Below are 14,780 nucleotides of genomic sequence, written 5' to 3'. Positions count from 1 at the left end.
AACCTGTCAGAGAAGGAAAACTCAAATATTTTCCACTAATAGAGAACAACAGAAAAATGGTAAGGCTGCACACTGTCAAATTCAGAAAACTTCCAAGACCAGGAAAAACAAGGCAATCCCATCAAGTTCTGGCTCTCACAGGTTTCACGGTATGTATGTATGTGTATGTATATAAATACATACTACATTAATATATACAACATTTTAAAAGCTCATGATTAAAACATTTGAAAAGTTCATGTTATCAATATATATTGTGATACACTTATTTAAAATTTAGGCTGGCTTTTTATTTCCATTTTGCATGTTAAGTACCCTTCTGAAAGATTGTGACATAAGAGTAAAAATCTTATATATATCTACAGAACAGAAGTATTTCCCAGTTTTCCTTAAAGCTAGGAGTTCTGGAGTTAAAATGTGATCCAACTAAAAGAACAATACCCATCTTGAGGTCATGAGAGAAGGAAGTCATAGTCTTAGAATATCAAAGCAAGAAGGACCCTAGGTCACTAATAACATCATAGAAACATTTTATTAGCCCTAGATGGCCTTCCCACAGCCTTCTAATTACATGATTTGTTTACACCCCTGTAACCTCCTGATAGGAAAGGTCACCACAAACCTGAGACCTAATTCATTATTACCCTTTGAGAACAATATTATTTTCACTTAATAGATGGAAAAGAGAAAAAACATTTGACTTTATGCATAAAGTCATTGGTACTTTGTTATCTTAGTACACAGCACTCTCGTTGTCACAAATGTAGCCAGCATGTAGAATTAACAGCATGCATGCTTGGGTTTGAATCCAGAGCTCCAACATGTGAAGTCAATGCCTCAGTTTCTTAATACGTAAAATAATGGTACTTATTTCATAGGATTGCTGAAAGCAATATAAAAGAGAAAATTTATGCAACACCTTTAGAACAGTGCCAGGCACATGCTACAGCATCAATAAATATTAGTTACTCTTTTCATTTGTTTGTTTATATTATTATTACCACCAAAAAGTAACTTCTATTCTACTGTAAAAAGGCCATTGTAAAAGTGATTGTATTAGAAACATGTAAACTAAAAAAAACATATTTCTTAATGATGCTAATCTTCTATTTCAAGAATATATTCTGATCTATTGCTGGCTTTCCTTTGCCTCCTGCTATCATCCTGCATATGAGAAAATAGTGATAAGAGAAATAATAAGGTGAGTGCCTGCATCACAGAAAACCCTAAAGAAGTTTTACTTCTTTTCCCTTCTTTCTTGTAAAAGCATACTGTTACGGTTACAAAGATATCAAAGTTCCCTCTGGAATAATAATACAAATAGTTCATTTGTAATCATGGTTCAAAGACTTTTTAAAGACATCCTTACCCAGAAGATCCAATGCTCTTACAAACACCAAGGAGGGGTCTTTTTTCAGCAAAGTTGTCACACTTTTGAGTACCTGATAGGGAGCATAAAATAAAACGTAAACTTCGAGAAGTGCTCTTCTATACCTCTTATTATTTTCACACTCTCAAAATATTTACAGCTGAAGATATAACAAAATATTCACTATAAATTGGTATAATTTATACACTTGCCTGAAGAAAAAGTAGAAAACATAAATTAACCTATAGCCAGTAAAGAAATTGCACCAATAAGAGCCATCACATGAATAGGCATATGCACACCCATGTTCATTGCAGCATTATTCACAATAGCAAAAAGATGGAAACAACCTAAGTGCCCATCAGCAGATGAATGGATAAACAAACTAGGGTACATACACACAATGGAATACTATGCAACAATAAAGGACAATGATGAATCTGCAAAACATCTCACAACATGGATGAATCTGGAGGGCATTATGCTGAGTGAAATAAGTCAATCATAAAAGGACAAAGAGACCTGTATGAGACCACTATTATAAAAACACATGAAAATGTTTCTGTACATAAAACAACTATCTTTGATGGTTACGAGGGAGGGGAGGGGTGGGAAGGGAAAACACTAACTAGATAGTAAATAAGTGGTAACTTTAGTGAAGGGTAAGACAGTACACGAAGCTAGGGACGTCAGCACAATTTGACCAGGACAAAGTCATAGAAGCTTCACAGACACACCCAAACACCCTGAGAAACTGAGCTATTGGTCTAAGGGCTGGGAACCATGGTCTAGGGGGACATCTAGCTCAATTGGCATAACATAGTCTGTAAAGAAAATGTTCTACATCAGATTGTGGTGAATAAGGACTGGGTTCTTAAAAGCCTGCAAGCGGCCATCTAAGATACACCTACTGGTCCCATCGTGGCTGGAGCAAAGGAGAATAAGAAGACCAAAGACACAGGGAAAGATCAGTCTGAAGGACTAATGGACCACAGCTACCACAACCTCCACCAGCCTTAGCCCAGAAAAACTAGATGGTGCCTGGTTACCACCACCAACTGCTCTGGCAGGGATCACACTGGGGGGCTCCAGACAGAGTAGGAGAAAAATGTAGAACAAAATTCACATTCACAGAAAGCATATATATATATATACACACACACACACATACACACACACATATACACACACACATACATATATACCAGGCTTGCTGTTCTGACAGAGACTGGCCCCCAGACACCCGTTTAACTAGGGACTGAAGTCACTCTTGAGCCTCAGCCAAAGATTAGGCAGGTCTATAGGGCCGACAATAACACAGGTGACAGATGTGCTTCATAGCTCAATCATATATATGAGACTAATGGGCACACCAGGCCAAAAGCAAAGACAAGAAGGCAGGAAAGAACAGGAAAACTGGACAAATGGGAACAGGGAACCTGGGGTGGAGAAGGCGAGAGTGTTGACACATTGCGGGGTTGGCAACCAATATCACAAAACAATTTCCATATTAACTGTTTAATGAGAAACAAATTTGCTCTGTAAACTTCCACCTAAAGCACAATTAAAAAAAAAAAAAACTGCAACAGCATTTTAAAAATCTTTTGGTTTTTGTTTTGTTGGCAGCAAAATACTTGCAGACCACATATTTGACAAGAGATTCATATCTAGAATACATAAAGTACTCTCAAAACTCAACAGTAAAAAAAATCTAATTAGAAAAGGGGCAAAATAAATGAAGAGACATTTTATTGAAAAGAATATATAGATGGCAAATAAGCACATGAGAAGATGTTCAACATTACTAGCCATTGGGGAAACATAAATTAAGGTCACAATGAGACACCACTAAACACCAACTAGAATAGCTAAAACAAGAAACTGTGACATTACAAATGTTACAAAAATAGAGAAACTAAGCTGTTGGAAATGGAAAATGGTACCATCACTTGGGAAAACAGTATGTCAGTTTCTTAGAAAACTAAATATGCATTTACCATACAACCCAGAAATCACAGTTTTGGGTATTTATCCCAGAGAAATAAAAATGCATGTCCACATAAAACCACTACACAAATGTTCACAGCAGGCTCATTTTTTTAACAGTCAGACGTCCTTTGACAGATGAATGGTTAAACAAACTGTGGTACATTCCCTACTGTGATGGTTAAGATTTTGTCCACTTGGCTAGGCCGTGATTCTCAGTGTTTTGGTAGTTGTATAATGTTGTGAACACTTTCCTGTTGAAATGTGGTATGTGATCGCCCCCATGATGGAATCTACTGAGTGGTACCGACAGGGGTGGGGCCTGTGGTGGCTCACTGCCCCCTCAAGCCTTCATCTCTCTGCCTTCTGCCATCTACTTCCTTCCTGCTTGCCTTGCAAAGGTGGTTGACTTGTTCTCGTTTCAGCAGCTGTCTCTTGTCTGACCTCTGGTTCTTGGTACTTGAGCTAGCAGCTTACCTGTCCATCTTGGGATTCACCAATCTTCACCACCTGCAAGCAAGACTCCTGCTCCCCGACCTGCCTATCTTGGGTTCACCAGCCCCTGCAGCTAAGTGACTCAGGAGAAACCTTGGGTCTTGCCTGCCGACCTTGGGGATTCCTCGATCGTCACAACCTGTGAGCGGGATCCCTGCTCCTCAACCTGCTCATCCTGGATTCACCAGCTTCTGAGGCTCTGTGAATTGGGAAAGGACTGTATCCTGATCCAAGGACTTGGGACGTTCCAACCCGTACAATTGCGTGAGCTGTTTCCTTAACATAAATCTCTCTATATATTTATACGCATTACTGGCTTTGCTTCTCTAGAGAATCCAGCCTAAGACACCAACCAAGGAGTACCACTCAGCACTATAAAGGAACCATTTACACACAAAAAACTGGGATGGACCTCGAGGGCATTATGCTAAGTGAAAAATTCCATTTCAAAAGGTCATCTATTATATAATTCTATTTATATACCAATCTTGAAATGTCAAAATTATTAAAAAGATGGAGAATAGCTTAATGGCTGCCAAGCATGAAGGATGGTGGAAGAAAAGGCAGTATGACTATAAACGGGTAGTATGAAGATTTTTGTGGTGATGGAATAGTTCTCTATCTTATCTGCAGTGGTCGTTACACAAATCCACACCTGAGATAAAATGGCGTCAAACTATACACACACATTGTACCAATGTCAATTTCCTGTGATTCTCCATATTATCAAAAAAAAAAAAAAAAACTGCTTGCTAGAATTGATCTGTTAGTGTTTTTCTGTAATATTAAACAAGTTCATTTTTGCTCTCCCTACAATGTAACTGCACACTCCTTCCCCCTCCACCCTATATTTTCTGTGTCCATTCAACCAGCTCCTGTCCCCTTCTGCCATCTCATCTTGCCTCCAGACAGGAGCTGCCCATTTAGTCTCAAGTTTTATCTACTTGAGCTAAGAAGCCCACTCTTCACCAGTTTCATTTTATGTCTTATAGTCCACTCTTTGTCTAAAGACTTGGCTTTGGGAATGGTTTTAGTTCTGGGTTAACAGGGAGTCTGGGGGCCATGTTTTCTGTGGTCCCTCCAGTCTCATTCAGACCAACAAGACTGATCTTTTTACTAGAATTTGAGTTTTGCACCCCACTTTTCTCCCGCTTCATCAGGGACTCTCTGTTGTGTTCCCTGTCAGGGTAGTCACTGGTGGTAGCTAATAGGGTCTCTGGTTTATGTGGCCCTTTCTGTCTCTCGGGCTCATATCTTCCTTATGTCTTTGTTGTTCTTCATTCTCCTTTGCTCCAGGTGGGTTGGGACCAATTAATGCATCTCACATGGTCACTCCCTAGCTTTTAGGACCCCAGCCACCACTTACCAAAGTGGGAGCCAAAACATTTTCTTAATAAACTTTGGTTATACTAATTCACCGAGACGTCCCCTGAAACCATGGTCCCCAGAAGCCCACCCCTGCTACTCTGTCCCTTGAAGCTTATTAACATTCAATGTTCTAATAAGAAGTCTACAAGATTTTTAAACAAATTTATTACTATGTGTTGAGAAAGGATCAAGAATATGCTTGTTCAAACATTAATTTACTATGGATTGTGTGTTGTTATCCCTGCTAACAAATTAATCAGATTTCACAATTAACAATATGACTTTTGATCCAAGTACAAGTTACAAATTAACTGGTCCAAAGCCTACAATATTTATGTTCCAAATTAATTATAACTGAACTTCATCTAAACAAGGCCAAATCTTCACTCCTACATACTTTACTAGGTATAACGTGAAAATGTCTCACATCAATAACTTCACCTTCAACAATACCTATTTTCCTTCTCCTTCCTGGTCTTTACAAGGTTTTTACAGTTTGCACCTGAATTATAAGCACTGTTTTGATATTTTGATGAATGGAACATCATGTCTTTAAAATGCAAATAATACTGGCAAGAATAGTTTGATTGTTTTGCTTTTTTCAAACCTGAATTGAAGGACTCCATTTGTTTCCACTGACCTAGTGGGGTATATCAGTCCAGCAGACTTTGCTCCACAGAAGGCCAACCAGCTGACACCAAAGATTTATATTGTTCAGGGATACTCAGAGAAGATAAGCCAAGCAAAATTTTTAAACTACAAAATAAAAGCCCTAACTTGAGGGCAGCATGACCTCCAAAGCACCTACTATCCACAAAAAGAAAAACCATACAAGCAGAAAAGACTAGAGACTACAATAAACAAATATTAACAAAACCTCCATATTTAAGGCATGTCTTAAAGTAAAAAAGATTTTAACTTCAGATTTAGAAAACTATGCAATAAAATGTTAACTCTGTGTTAAATAATTATACTGTATACAGTTTGAATAACAATTTCTAAAGTGTTAGTATAAAAATTCTACCATCTCATGAACAATGTAGCTATTAACCTGATTTTTCATCCAGTATAAGTAGCAGCATGTACTCTCCATGATGCCTAATGGAGTCATCACCCTCGTATAACATAATCCTCCAAATTGTAGAGGATTAACTTTTTATATATAAAATTGTGTATTTATTTGCATGCAGAATAAGAAGAATGACGTTACACACACCTGTTCTACAGCATTTAACAGAATGCAGCACAATGATTGAAATGAAAAGCGGCTAGCCAAATCCATCAAATATAAAAACTATTGCAATCCTGTTGCAAAGTCCTTTTGTTAAACTCCTTTTATTCTAAATCCTTTTAATTCTGTCCTATAACACTAAAACATTTATAAAAAGCTTAAAATCCTAATAAATCGCACAATTAAAGTAATGAAAATGGGCTGGCCCACCAACTCACAAACTCCTCTCCCACTCAACAAAATTCAAAACAGCCTGCATGTCAGAAAATGTTAAATAATATCCCCACTATGCACACCTTTGTACATTCATTTAAACCAAAGAAATTAAGCTTTCAGCCTTTAAGATTTTCAAGACTGCAAGCAGAAACCACTTGTGCCTGGGTCCAAACCCAGATCTAGAGGCAAATAAAGATCCAACTGATAATGAAATATTCCAACTTCACACTTACAATGTTAAGGATGGTATCTTGAATATAAAGATCTTATACCAAAGAATGCTAACAGAAATTTATTTTTCCTGACAAAGTCTTTTCTAGAAAAAATTCACTTTATCAGCTAAACCATTCCCAAGTCTTCATTTTTTTATTTTACTAAAAATATTTTCTTAAAAAAAAAAAATTTAATTCATCCATTTGTCCATGTCCAATCTTACTTACAGAGTCTGCCAATGTGAGTTTTCTAGTTGTAGTCAATTTTGCGGGGATCTAAATTTTGACCAGAAAGTTTGATTCTATCACTTGTAGTCAAATAAATTTTATTGTGTGTAATTTTAGATTCTGTCAGTTTTCTTTTGTGCTACACATTTCAAACAATAATCTCCACTAAAAACTGAATAATCTCCATATTTATTTCTTACCTAAAACCAAAGAAATGTGAGCAATTTTTTGAGACAGAAAAGAGAAGAATGAAGTGAACATGAGATGAAGAAAGAAATAGGAAAACAGGCAGCTGCCGAGGATGCAGGCACCACCAACCAACCACAAGAAAGCAAACAGGACATGAATCTTATTGTCTTGAATTGTTTTACCTACATATGATCAGCAAAGAAGTCTTTGCCATTTGCCTCAAATACCCAAAATGTATATACACATTTCAGTCTCCACAGTGACTTCAGTAAGTTTAAAATATTAAAAAAATACATTTTTTTCAAAATTGCTGGTTTCACCACCTTCCTGCAAAGCTTATATGTTAAGTATATGAAGCATCTATTAACTTTTTTTTTTTTTTATTAACATTTAGAGGCATCCTATTATTTCACTTTGATGATCAGGCCCTTTGTGCTCTTCCACAGATCAGACTCATCAAATGTTAATAAGAACCAAATCCGAAACTTCCATTTCACAGATTAACCCATAACCATTGTCGCCGAGTTGATTCCAACTCATATTGACCCTATATTACACAGATTAGTAAATGGATGTTGAGAGATTTAAAAAGTTGTCCAAGTTGTTGTGATACTAAATGCCACATCTGAACCTGAAAGCCATCCCAGAATTCTTTCCTCTGCTACTCTTGCTAACAGAAAAGAGCTGTTCTGAGAAAAAAATACATCACTAATGCCTTCTGCAAAGTATAAATAATATTAATAAAGGCTAACATATTTAATCCCTTAGTGTTTTAATGCTCTCATCTGTAAAAGGGAGATAATTACCAATACCACCCACGGAATTGTTGAGAGGATTAAAAAATATACTATATGCAAAGGACTAAGAATGGTGCTAGAACATGGTAAGAACTCAATAAACGTGCAATTAAACTTTATGGAGTTAGAGGTGATGACAACTCTACTATGTTGAATCCATTCATTTTTCTGGTAAAAAATTCTCTTCACATCCTTGACTCTTTTCTCACTCTCCTTGCCTAACTCTCTCTACCTTGCTCACTTCTGCACCCACACTGGCCTCATTACTATGCCTCAAAACGCCAAGCATACTCCTGCTTCAGGAACATTGCACATGCTGCCCTCTCTGCGTGGAAATGCTCAGTTATCTCCTAGTTAGCAGCATGGCTCTCTTCTATCGTGTACACTTTTTTCGGGGTTCGAACCGCCACACTTTTAGTTCAGCCAAGCACTTAAAATAGGGCTTCCTTATACTTTTTTTAGATCTCCTCAAATATTCCCTAATCAGAGAGGCATTCAAGACCACCCCATCACTCTCTAGTTATCTTGATTTTTTTTTCTTCATAGCACTTATCAGAGCCTACATAATGCATATTCGACTGTTGATTTCCACCACTCCTCTGTCAGTGTGTTGTACTGTGGTGACTTGCATGTTACTGTGATGCTGAAAGCTAGGCCACCAGTATTTCAAATACCAGCAGGGTCACACATGGTGGACAGGTTTCAGCTGAGCTTCTAGACTAAGACAGACTAGGAAGAGGGACCTGGAGATTTACTTCTAAAAAATTGGCCAGTAAAAAACCTTATGATTAGCAGCAGAACATTGTCTGGTATAGTGCTAGAAGATAAGCCCCTCAGGCTGGAAGGCAATCAAAATACAACTGGGGAAGAGCTGCCTCCTCAAAGTAGAGTCAACCTTAATGATGTGGATGGAGTCAAGTTATCGGTACCTTCATTTCCCGATGTGGTACGACTCAAAATGAGAACAGCTGCAAAAATCCATTAATAATCGGAATGTGGAATACATGATGTATGAATCTAGAAAACTGGAACTTGTCAAAAGTGAAACAGAATGCATAAAGACCCATATAGTCATTAGTGAGCTGAAATGCACTGGTATTGGCCATTTTGAACTGGACAACCATATGATCTACTACACCAGAAATGACAAATTGAAGAGGAATGGTATCATATTCATCATCAAAAAGAACATTTCAAGATTCTTCCTGAAGTATAACCCTGTCAGAGATAGGATAATATCCGTATGCCTACAAGGAATACCAGTTAATACAACTATCATTCAAATTTACGCACCAACCACTAAGGGTAAAGACAAAGAAACCGAAGATTTTTACCAACTTGTGCAGTCTGAAATTGATCAAACATGCAACCAAGACGTGCTGATAATTACGGGTAATTGGAATTAAAAAGCTGGAAACAAAGAGGGATCAATAGTTGGAAAATATGGCCTTGGTGATAGAAATGATGCTAGAGATCTCATGGTAGAATTTTTTAAGAACAACAACTTCTTCATTGCAAATACCTATTGTGAACGACATAAATGGTGACTATACACATGAACCTCACCAGATGGAATACACAGGAATCAAATCAACTACATCTGTGAAAAGAGACAATGGAGAAGTTCAATATCATCAGTCTGAATAAGGCCAGGGGCCAACTGCGGAACAGACCATCAATTGTTCATATGCAAATTCAAGTCAAACCAGAAAATAATTAGAGAAGTCTATGAAAGCTAAAATAGGACTTTGAGTATATTCCACCTGAATTTAGACCATCTCAAGAACAGATTTAAACTGAATGCTTCAAGGGTCAGCGAGGCAAGGGCAGGGGTTTGGGGACTATGATTTCAGAGGACATCTAAGTCAATTGGCAAAATAAATTCTATTAAGAAAACATTCTGCATCCCACTTTGAAGTGTGGCATCTGGGATCTTAAATGCTAACAAGCAGCCATTTAAGATGCATCAATTGGTCTCAACCCACCTGGATCAAAGGAGAATGAAGAACGCCGAGGTCACAAGATAATTATGAGCCTAAGAGACAGAAAGGGCCACGTGAACTAGAGACTTACATCATCCTGAGACCAGAAGAGCTAGATGGTGCCCGGCCACAACAGATGACTGCCCTGACAGGGAGCACAACAGAGAACCTCTGCGGGAGCAGGAGAACAGTGGGATGCAGACCCCAAATTCTCATAAAAAGACCAGACTTACTGGTCTGACTGAGACTAGAGGAATCCCGGTGGCCATGCTCCCCAGACCTTCTGTCGGCACAGGACAGGAACCATTCCCGAAGACAACTCATCAGACATGGAATGGACTGGACAATGGGTTGGAGAGAGATGCTGATGAGGAGTGAGCTACTTGTATCAGGTGAACACCTGAGACTGTGTTGGCATCTCCTGTCTGAAGGGGAGATGGGAGGGTAGAGAGGGTTAGAAACTGGCAAAACGGTCATGAAAGGAAAGATGGAAGGAGGGAGCGGGCTGACACATTTGGCGGGGAGTAAAAGGGAGTATGTAGTAAGGTGTATATAAGTTTATATGTGAGAGACTGACTTGATTTGTAAACTTTCACTTAAAGCACAATAAAAATTATTTATAAAAAAAGAAGAAGAGATTTGCCGCATTGAACACTAATGACCAAACAACAGACGAGTTGTGGAATGACACCAAAGACATCACACATAAAGAAAGCAAAAGGTCATTAAGATAGGAAAGAAAGACAAGGCTAAAATGGATGTTAGTATAGGCTTTGAAACTTGCTCTAGAATGTAGAGAAAAAAAAGCAAAAGGAAGAGATGATGACGTAAAAGAGTTGAACAGCAGATTTCAAAGGGCAACGCCAGAAGACAAAGTAAAGTATTATAATTAAATTTGCAAAGACTTGGAGTTAGAAAACCAAAAGGAAGAACACCCTTGGCATTTCACAAGTGAAGGAACTGAAGAAAAAACCCAAGGCTCAAGTTGCAATATTTAAAGATTCTTAGGGAAAAAAAAAAAAATTGAATGATGCAGGAAGCATCAAAGATAGAAAGAATGCACTGAAGGTGTTGACAAAAAACAAGGCTCCAGGAATTCATGGAATGCCAGATGCAGAACTGGAAGTGCTCGTGTGTCTATGCCAAGAAATTTGGATGATAGCTACCGACTGGAAGAGATTCACGTTTGTGTCCATTCCAAAGAAGGTGATCTAACAGAATACAGAAATTATTGAAAAATATCATTAGTATCATACACAATTAAAATTTTGCTGGCGATCATTCGAAAGCAGTTGCAGCAGTACATTGACAAGAACTGCCAGAAATTCAAGCCAGATCCAGAACAGGACATAGAAGGAGGGATGTCATTGCTGATGTCAGATGGATCTTGGCTGAAAGCAGAGAATACGACAAAAAAGTTTACCCGTGTTTTACTGACTATGCAAAGGCATTTGACCGTGTGGATCATAACAAATTATGGATAACATTGCAAAGAATGGGAATTCCAGAACACTTAACTGTGCTTATGTGGAACCTGTACCTGTACCATGAGGAACAACAGACCAAGAGGCAGTTGTTCAACAAAACAACGGGATACTATATGGTTTAAAATTAGGAAAGGTGTGCATCAGGGTTATATCCTTTTACCACACTTATTCGGTCTGTATGCTGAGCAAATAATCTGAGAAGCTGGACTATATGAAGAAGAACGTGGCATCAGGATTGGAGGAAGACTCATTAACAACCTGCTATACGCAGATGATACAACTTTGTTTGCTGAAAGCAAAGAGAACCTGAAGCACTTATGGATGAAGGCCAAAGAATACAGCCGTCAGTATGGATTGCACCTCACCATAAAGAAAAAAATTCTCACGGCTGGACCTGTAAGCAACATCATGATAAACAGAGAAAAGACTGAAGTTGCCAAGGATTTCATTTTTACTTGCATCCACAATCAACAGCTATGGAAGCTGCGGTCAAGAAACCAAACAACTTCCTGCATTGCGCAAATCTGCTGCAGAAGACCTCTTTAAAGTGTTAAAAAGCAAAGATGTCACTTTGAGGACTAGGGTGTGCCCAACCCAAATCATGGTATTTCCAATCATCGCATATGCATACCAAAGCTGGACAATGAATAATGAGGACTGAAGAAGAACTGACGCCTTTGAAGTATGGTGTTGGTGAAGAATATTGAATATATATCATGGACTGCAAGAAGAATGAACAAATCTCTCTCAGAAGAAGTACAACCAGAATTCTCCTTAGAGGCAAGGATGGTGAGACTTCATCTCATGTACTTTAGATATGTTATCAGGAGGGACCAGTCCCTGGAGAAGAACGTCATGCTTGATAAAGCTGCAGTTCAGCAAAAAAAGAGGAAGACCCTCAATGAGATGGAATAGCACAGTGGCTACAAGAGTGGGTTCAGGCATACCAATTGTGAGGATGGCGGTGTTTCACTCTGTTGTACCTAGGATCACTATGAGTTGGAACCTATGCGACAGCACCTAACAACAACATTGTTGATTTATTTTTCGGTCTCAGCACTCTCAAATGTCTACTCAATGTTCATAACAGCTTTATTCATAATAGCTCGAAACTATATTCAACCCAAATTTCATCAACAGAAAAACACATAAACTGTAGTGTATTCAAGGACTACTACTCAGCAATAAAAAGGAAAGATGTACTGATAAATGCAACAATATCAAGAACAGGGAAAACTATTCTTTCTGAGGTAAAAGAAATAAGAACAGTAGATGCCCTGTGAAGGTGAGAAGGGTCACTGGGAGAAGACACAAAGAGAACTCTCTGGGGTGATGGAAATATTCTTTATCTTTATAGGGGTATGAACTACAAGAGTAGATGCATCTGTCAAAACCCATCAAACCGTCTAAAACGTCAATCTGTGCACTTCTCAATTGTAAATTACACCTGAATTTAAAATTTTAAGCAAATAAAAAATATGTTCAATGGAAAAGGATATAAAATTGTACATATTACATTAATACTGGTTGATTAGAGTGGTAATGCTAGAGCTTTTTCCTTTTTTAACCAAAATATGACAAAATATTAATAGTCTAGAGGAAGGGCATGCAGGTATTTATTATTTTACTCTTTCAACCTACCTGAACATGTACAAAATTTTCAAAATAAAAAGTTGGGAAACAAAACAATAGAAAGTAATCCAATTCATTCATAATGGCAATTAATTCAACTGCCAATACTACAACATAAAGGGTTAACTAACAAGTTTTAACCTGACCTGTCTGGAGAAATGTTTCCTTAAAAAACAGCTTACTGGTCTCTATTTTTTTAACTGATTTTTCACTGATGAACTACAAACAAAAATACAAATGTCTAACCCACACAAAAGCCAAATAATGTTGTCATTTGTCTATGACTATTGCCCATGATTATACTGAATTTTTTACATATTTCCGGTCATATCATACGTGGATATTTCACATTTGCAAGAGACACATATCATATATATTTTTACATTCTGCTATATAGTCTTTTTTCCTCCTTTTTTCTCTTATTTCCAAGTAACCAATATTAATATCCCAAAATTACTTCTATAATTTTATCCATTCAATCACAAGCAAAATATATGAACTGTTAAATATAGCAGAGATTTTTTAGATATTTGTTTTACAAAATGAGATCAAAGTATACACATTTATTTCCATCTTATTTTTATCACTCAATACATCATGTAAATCCCTCCAGGTCAACAAATATACATCTAACTCATTTTTTAATATCTGCATAATATTTCAAGGTATGGCTATAACACAATTTACTTAACCATTCCTACTGATGTGCATTCAGGTTGTCAGACCACAGACATTCTTGTGAATATATTCTTCTGTACTGGTACTTTTGTTCCTATAAAACAGGCTTTTAAAAGAGAAATTGCTAAGCCAAAGGACATGTGTGGAATTGCTAGATGTACTTAACTTTAATAAGTATTACTGAGTTACTTTCCTAAAATGTTTTTAAAATTCACATTCCCCCCAAAACTTATAAGAATATACTCATGGCTGCAAAAAGATCATTGTCCAACTGCAGGCCTCCTGCTACATTTACAGTCAGTGCTTGGCCTCTACTCAAAAACAAGAGGTTCTCTCCCCTCTTATGGATTATCTGTGTCCCCCCAAAGATATGTTAAAGTCCTAACTCCCAGTACCTGTGAAAGTGACCTTGCTTGGAAATGCAGTCTTTGAAAATGTTATCAGTTAGCATGAGGTCATACTAGAGTGGATCCTAATATGAGTGGTGTCCTTATAAAACGGAAGAGACACAGAGGGAAGATGGCCACGTGAAGATGGGGCAGAGATTTAGAGTAATGCATCCACAAGCCCAGGAACTGCAAGGACTGCCAGCTGCCACCAGAATCTAGGAGAAAGGTATGAACAGCTTCTCCCTCAGAAGGAATCAACACAGCCGACACCCTGATTTTGGACTCCTGGCCTTCAGAACCGTGAGAAAACAAATTTCTATTCTTATAAGCCACCCGATTTGTGGTATTTTGTTAGACCTGCCCTAGGAAACTAAAGTATCCCTCGTTTATTTTTTCATCTATCATTTTATTATTTGTATGGACTTAATGGGTTTCTATTTTTAAATGGTTCATAATTTATTATTAAACTTAATTACTTTGTGGGAGTGCCTTCAACATGGCTCCTGTGTCCATGAGAAATG

At 37.6% G+C, this 14,780-nt stretch overlaps 1 protein-coding gene across 1 annotated transcript in view; it reads right to left on the bottom strand.

Moving 5' to 3' along the window:
* BCAS3 (BCAS3 microtubule associated cell migration factor) overlaps positions 1–14,780 on the bottom strand; it is a gene marked incomplete at its 5' end in the record, with an annotated part of 619,175 nt that overhangs the window by 523,051 nt on the left and 81,344 nt on the right. Inside the window, one exon of the mRNA XM_049861336.1 lies at positions 1,370–1,442. Within this exon, the coding sequence (XP_049717293.1) occupies positions 1,370–1,442 (73 nt within the window). The remainder of the gene's footprint in view (positions 1–1,369; positions 1,443–14,780) is intronic.

The sequence above is a fragment of the Elephas maximus genome, chromosome 19 (assembly GCF_024166365.1).
Source record: "Elephas maximus indicus isolate mEleMax1 chromosome 19, mEleMax1 primary haplotype, whole genome shotgun sequence".
Lineage (NCBI taxonomy): Eukaryota > Metazoa > Chordata > Mammalia > Proboscidea > Elephantidae > Elephas > Elephas maximus.
Note: the sequence above shows the minus strand (reverse complement) of the source record. Positions and strands in the feature narration are given on the sequence as shown.